We start from the raw sequence: 7725 nt of genomic DNA on the forward strand, positions 1-7725 counted from the left end.
ATATATATATATATATATATATATAACCTTTAGCTGGCCAACATGACACTCGGAATTTAATTGCACATGGTCTCTTTGATTGTGTCGAGAATTATGAAAACTGTTTGAAAACTTTGCGTAGGACTCTGAGCAGGTATCACAAAACTTTTGGCAAAATTTGATGCAGATTCTCTGCTCGACTTTCTTTGTCATGTTCAATGCGACGATCACACGCTAGACACCTTCCTTCCAAGCACTGCTGTAAACAGTGAAATTGATCTAGACCGTTAAAATGTAGTGCATATACAAAGTATACTTTAAAGTCAATCTGTGCCCAGTGGCTTCACTCTGAGTAGTTTAGCTTCGTTACTATGGCAACGGTCCTGATACTTATTGATCAGATCATTTACACACATCACACAGACAGATGCATAGGGATAAGTATCGTTTGCGATAAGAGGTTACACAATCAAATGAGTAGTGTAATTAAATTGGGTGAGTCACAAAAGGCTTAATTCAGTTGAATTTGTAATGTTCCATAACTTAAGTTCAAACCTCTAGATACTGTTATCAGAATGTTCAAGTCCTTCTCAACAACTCCACTCACCACTCCCGCCTCTACCATATAATTAATAAACTGAATAAATGATTACTAAGGAGGCAAAAATAGAGACCAGATTAAAATACAGACAGCGCTTAGTACGGGTATGTAATAAGAACATAGTGATGATGGTAGGTATGTGCAAAGCGTGGGGGGAAGTACTGATAAAGACTGTCGGTGGCATTGGTGCGTGTGTGTACATCCTTATATATACATATATGTGTATACACACACATATGCACACATACACAAATATATATAGGAACGTACGTCTTATAAACACATATGTCTATGTTGGATTTTTATCAAGGAAGGCGGAAATTCTTCTGGCTAGCTTCGTCTAACCATATCTTACACGTTGTATAAAGATTTCATTCTCTGCAAGTTACTCTCTGTGATGCTTGCTCCTTCCATATAGTCCGGTTGGCTACTTCCATGCACTCGATTCACACGTATTTTTGTACAGCATGCATGGTTCAACGTTCTCTGCCGACACAGATGGCAGCCCACTCTCTACCAGATGCCTAAGCCTTTGAAGATGTCATAGATACATGAACTGCGATTAAAATTACACTACATGCTCATCAAAGATGGACGGTATTTTTCTGTTGTTGGGCGGGCAAAATATCAAAGTACGGTGATGTGGCGTGAGTGCTGCGAGATTCATGTAATCCATGCAAGAATAGAACAAAACAGATGCTCTGCATAATTTTGCCTACCGAATTTCATTCACGAAGAATTAGTTAAGCTGAAGCTTTGATAGAAGACACTTTCCCCAAACATCACACTTTGGGATGAAACTATGAACAATAGGGTCGTAAACTTCACTTCTTCGCTACAAATCTACGACAAAAGAGTTAAGTTTTAAAAAACAATATAAATAATAATAATCTTCATCATCATCATTTAGCGGCCGCTTTTCAATGCTTGCACGGATTAGACGGAATTCATTGAGTTAGGTTTTCTGCAGCCGAATACCTTTCCTGTCACCTACCCCCCACCTGATTCCAAGCAAGGTAACATTTTCATGGAAGACTGGAAATGAGCAATATTTCTTGCATGATTCTCATTTACAATCACCACATGATGTCAAGACAGGGATATAGATGAATATACATCTCACACGCATATACATGTCCGTGTATGTATATATACAATGGGATTGTTTCAGTTTTAGTCTTCAAAATCCACTCACAAGTCTTTGATGGATCTGGCTCTATAGTAGAAAACATTTGCCGATGACGCCGCGTAGTGGTCTTAAACTGGAGACCACATGGTTGAAAAGGAATTTTCGTAATCTCACAACTACCTCTGCACCTTATGAATTTATAAGAAATCAATGAAAATGTAATTCATATTTCTAGATTATGAAACTTACGCATTTCATTTCATACGTTTCCTGATTATTCTTCGGTGTAATCATAGACACACATCAGATATTTATTTTCCTGGAAATTTCAAGAAATAAACTGAGACATGCTTCTACATTATCTTCAACAAGATATAATCCCACTATTGTAGTGATCAATCACTAAATATACTCATTTGATTTCCAGAGAATGTTGCTTGGATTGTAAGGACTCAAACGAAAAAGACCAATTCGAATATGAAACCAGGTGTTTGTAGGGAGAATATTTGGATATTTGTGAGGTGTGAAAAGTTGTTAATGACTGCAGTATTTCCTTGTCCTAAATGATGATGTTCCCTATCACTTTATATTAACGATTTACTGTAAAGTAAGATCTACCCATAGCAAGTTGTCTTTGTCTAGATGCACCGTTGTTGTTGGCACTCCGTCGCTTACGACGTCGAGGGTTCCAGTTGATCCGATCAACGGAACAGCCTGCTCGTGAAATTAACGTGCAAGTGGCTGAGCACTCCACAGACACATGTACCCTTAACGTAGTTCTCGGGGATATTCAGCGTGACACAGTGTGACAAGGCTGACCCTTTGAATTACAGGCACAACGGAAACAGGAAGTAAGAGGGAGAGAAAGTTGTGGCGAAAGAGTACAACAGGGTTCGCCACCATCCCCTGCCGGAGCCTCATGGAGCTTTAGGTGTTTTCACTCAATAAACACTCACAACGCCCGGTCTGGGAATCGAAACCGCGATCCTATGACCGCGAGTCCGCTGCCCTAACCACTGGGCCATTGCGCCTCCACTCTAGATGCATCATATAGTCATGAAATGTATATAAATTATTAACTATTTAGATAGTTGAGAAATGTCCTGCGTCATGATCATCTACATCATTTGTAAAATATTTAGCTTTGAGCAGAATTTATTATGAGAAATGTAAAAGTGGGAAATTTACTCATCCTACAACAGGGAATTTATCCCCTCTACCTCAAAAATTATAATGAAGTTAGGTGGATTAACTCCAGCTCCGCATCTTTTCTGAAAGAGAGGTAGTCATTGGACATATTCGCAATGTATTCTTCATATGTTGGCAGAAGGAATTCTATTTTCATCTTATAAGCTTCAACTAATAAGGAAGTCGCAAAGAGAAACTTATAAAAATATTTAAAGGTCCTGTTTTGAGGGTAATGCAATAGTGATGATATTAATTGATTTTTTTAAAAAAGGAGACAAATTTTCACTAGAAAAATTAAAGTCACCAACCAGTGTACAACATCAGTTGATTAATTACATTTTATGAGGAAATATCCTTCTTCGAATCTAATTTCTTTTTACAGGTGACACAACAACCTAGGGAGCCAACTTTGCTCCACCAAGTCACTCCGAATATACTGGATACTCTTCTATTGCTGGGCATCCTACAGCATCTAGATATCCCCCCATCACTTGGATATCCAACAGCATCAAGATATACCCCACTATCTGGTTACTCTTCACTTTATCCAGAGCAGCAACAGTCACGATTCAAAGGTCCCGTTTCTGTAAGTAAATATTTTTTCATATCATTATGATTTTTGCTTTTCAGCACCCATATATCCTAAATAGAGATCTTTTGTCTAACTGGATTTAGCCATAAAAGTGCAACTATGCTAAGAAACAATCATAAAGAATTTTATTCAATCATATGATCATATCGAATAAAATGTATATTACATGTTTTAGTTTCGTATTTATTTTCAATTCTTATCGATCGAATGACAAACAGACTATACAGAACTACAATATTAACAAGAGCATCCTAAACACCTGATGTGAAGCATATATGCACACGAATATATACACGTTTTATGTATGTGTGTGTCTGTGCGTTCGCATGCATCATTGGATTTGTCAAAGTTTCGATCAACTACATCCAAATCGCTAGCTCTTTGTCAACTCAAGACTCTGGTAAAGTGTTGATCATGGTGCCGTGAAATGGGATCAAACCTGGAGTCTACTTGTTCTGAGGTGAATTTTTAACTACAATGTGATGTGTGCACCTGCAAAAGTAAGACTTAAATTAATCAATTTTACTTCTCCAATGAAATTAATATAATATAGGCTTAAACACGTGATGAAGGTAGGTGAATTCGGAAAACGGTGTTTGATAGATCCTTCAGCAAGGAGATAATCTTAATGACAAACCAGATTTCTATTGTTTAGATCCTTGTATCAAATACCCGGGCTCCAATCGATAAAATTCTATAGTCTCTTACAAAGAGAAAGAACACATGGGATAAAATACTGATAGAATATCCAGAAAAAGACAGAATGGTTATAACTGATATGCTTTCAATATAGAACTGGTCATGTGGAGGCGCAATGGCCCAGTGGTTAGGGCAGCGGACTCGCGATCATAGGATCGCGGTTTCGATTCCGGGCGTTGTGAGTGTTTATTGAGCGAAAACACCTAAAGCTCCACGAGGCTCCGGCAGGGGATGGTGGCGAACCCTGCTGTACTCTTTCACCACAACTTTCTCTCACTCTTACGTCCTGTTTCTGTTGTGCCTGTAATTCAAAGGGTCAGCCTTGTCACACTGTGTCACGCTGAATATCCCCCGAGAACTACGTTAAGGGTACACGTGTCTGTGGAGTGCTCAGCCACTTGCACGTTAATTTCACGAGCAGGCTGTTCCGTTGATCGGATCAACTGGAACCCTCGACGTTGTAAGCGACGTAGTGCCAACAACAGGACTGGTCAATAAGAGCTAACCTGGAGTTAAACAATAATAGCAACAAGCATGTAGTAGTAGTAGTAGTAGTAGTAGTAGTAGTTATTGTTGCTGTCATTGTTACTACTACTGCTCGTCATAGACAATAGAAGTTGATTTATTGATGTATTTACAAATCTTAAACAACTACCATATTGTTATATAATTGATTAGTTAAAATATAGAATTTTATTAAGGGAAAATACTTTCAGATATTGTTCTAAAGACGAATTAGATATGCTAAAATTCAATACGCACATTTGAAATAGAACCATTGAAATCGTTATTTTCTTGTTTGCAAAATACCAACCATATCTGACGCTTCCAAAGTTTATTTATAAAACGTTGTCGCATTTGAATATCTATAATTTACGTTTAAATTTAACAGTGATTGCGTCAGGGTGCAATTTAACTTAGTGCTCTAGTCTAAAGGACGGTATCTGAGAGGTGACAACTTTTCCTTTTTTATAAGGGTAAATACCCCATCTTTCTCTGCTATCCTTACAGCTTTACTTCGTAGGAGATTTACTTTCTTATCTGCAAAGTGTCATTCATATGCTTGTTTTGAACTCCAATCCCCATTGTTTGACATGATAAGAAGAAATATTTATAAATGAAAGCTACCAGAAATATTCCTCTACGTTTGTGGTCAATATATGAATGTAGTTTTCAGTTTTAGCTATTTCTATCAACCATTATCTAGAGTATTGTGTTGATATTTGTCAAAGTATGTGTATAACAGTTTATCTTTTGTTTATCTAGCATCTACTTTATGTTAAACAGAGTTAAACGCTCATATAAATATTAAACTCTCATATAAATTACTGGTTTTAAGGCAACATTTTGAAAAACTAGGAAAGAGTTAAAAATTTATTTTGTTTAATAATTATGTTTATAAAATGATTTTAAAGTTTGATAGTTCCTGAGATCAGGATAAAAAAAGATTCAAATAAAAACAAAATGAAACGACACCACCCATTGCTTTCGTGGGTGATAAAATTGGAGAGAAAGAATGGTACAAGTCTTTCAGGAATATCTCTATACTCTCATAGTTTTACTGCTTTATGGGTTCTTGCCATCAGGCTGCAGCCATAGAGTTCACGATCAGAATATATCATTGTTTAATGCTTGAAATTATGTCATTTATTCTAAAAAATACCACTTATTGACTGAAGTTCTCACTATATTTAATAAATTTTAGCAACTGCTACTAAACATATAACAGAATTCAGGATAGTTGCAAACGCAATACAGACAAGCAAACAGGAACTGATACTTCGATTAATCGTCTTGAAGTTGCATTTTCTCCGTTTGCACCTGCTATATCTCCAATTCGGGCCATTGAGTTTTCCTAGAAGATAGAAAGACAAGAGTTAGTTTATATTTAAAACACGAAAATAAAACTCAACAACAGCAAATATATTGGTTTCTAATTTTAGTACAAGGCCAGCAATTTAGGGTGAGTGGGTAAGTGAATTACATCGAGCCCAGCACTCAACAACTACTTATTTTATCTATCCCTAAAGGATGAAAGCCAAAGTGGACCTCGAGGGATTTGAACTCAGAATGTAAAGACGGACAAAATACCGCTAAATATTTTTGCGGGGTGGGTGTGGTTGTGGTGGTGTTGAACTGATATTTGTCAGCTTCATAAACATTGCTCTTATAAAAGCAGATGTTTTATCAAAGCTGTTAAATTCCATGCCCTTTCTGAGTCAATTGCTGCTTAGGGTTTAGAGATTTTATATGTACACTGGATTAATAGAAACTTGATTTATAATGACGTGGTACGTTGGCAGAGATATAAAAGATGACTAGAGTAAGACTGTTGTGGTTGAAATACTCGAAACGGTTATTATTAGACTTAATGAAGAAAAACAAATACTACAGGTAACGCTTTATATAAGAATTCCTCCTACAATTATTACAATCATGCTGTTTGTTTGATCTTGTTTAAAGCCTTTTGTTTTGCTCCTCCTCTGTAGACATAACTCAGACAGAAGCAGCTGAACAATGGTCTTTTGTGGGTATGATGTAGGACATTGTACGTCAGAAGACCTGGTTACATCAAACACTGCATAAAAATACACGCATACCAGCACACTAGACTACTACAAGCAGTTAAAGATATAGGTTGGCCACCCCTGACGCCACCAAAAATGTGAGACAAGTGGCCGTTATTGACATTCTGTACGTCATACCAGTGTTGCCGATGAATGCCAGGACTTTATGTTTTTGTGCTTTTTACAACAATATGCTGTTTATTAGTTTTGATGGTTCTGTCTGAATATATGGGGAAGTCCGTAAGAACCGTTATGTTTTCTCCCTCAGTTATAATCTCACAGTAATGCTTTTACATTTTGTCAACAGTTTTGATTTTATAATGCCGACATATTAACCAGGAAGAGATTGTTGGGGGTTGGCGAGAAAGTACTCAGACTCGCCGTGGCATTTTGAAGGTGAACTTTATGAATGCTAATTTATTAAAGGTAATACATAAATGTAGTATATATGTATATATTCACACTCATTGATGGTCGCTCTCAGTAACTGTCTTTAGCTTACGGAGTTCTTGTTTTTATAACTATCGAAAAGCAGTCAGAAGGATACACACATAGTCGAGAACAAGTGATTTCGTTGGAGGTCTGTTATCTCCATTCCAAACCCTGGTGGCCTAGAAGAGGTTAGAAGGGTCAAGTGACAAAGAAATTATTCTGCTTAGCGAAGGCATCTGAAAAATGTATAACTGCTGTCATTCACAGAAAAAACTATTGTTTTACCGTGAGAAAAGCGCTGTTGAAGTGTTAAGTGAAATTTGACAATCGCGGATCGAACCCACGCTATGCCTGCATGAAGCCACTACAAATACGTTGTGGAATAAAAATTTATCTTCTGTCATGGAATAAGTGTAACTGTAAAAATGCAGAATTATTGGAGTAATGGGCATTCAAAAAAGTATGTATATATAGAAATGTATAAATGAAGTCTTCAAGGTTTAAGATTCAAATCAAGGAAGTGCAATGATAATGTTTA

The 7725-nt window shown here is 36.8% G+C and overlaps 1 protein-coding gene and 1 long non-coding RNA gene across 2 annotated transcripts in view; one reads left to right on the forward strand and one right to left on the reverse strand.

The window, feature by feature from the left end:
* The window catches only part of LOC106884207 (uncharacterized), an 83212-nt gene that overhangs the window by 22499 nt on the left and 52988 nt on the right, over window positions 1-7725 (forward strand). Inside the window, exon 5 of the mRNA XM_052975739.1 lies at window positions 3280-3483. Coding sequence (XP_052831699.1) covers window positions 3280-3483 — 204 coding nt within the window. The remainder of the gene's footprint in view (window positions 1-3279; window positions 3484-7725) is intronic.
* LOC128250526 (uncharacterized) overlaps window positions 5583-7725 on the reverse strand; it is a 34059-nt gene continuing 31916 nt past the window's right edge. Inside the window, exon 3 of the long non-coding RNA XR_008266536.1 lies at window positions 5583-6043. This is a non-coding gene — a long non-coding RNA (uncharacterized LOC128250526). The remainder of the gene's footprint in view (window positions 6044-7725) is intronic.

The sequence above is a fragment of the Octopus bimaculoides genome, chromosome 2 (genome assembly GCF_001194135.2).
Source record: "Octopus bimaculoides isolate UCB-OBI-ISO-001 chromosome 2, ASM119413v2, whole genome shotgun sequence".
Classification (NCBI taxonomy): Eukaryota; Metazoa; Mollusca; class Cephalopoda; order Octopoda; family Octopodidae; genus Octopus; species Octopus bimaculoides.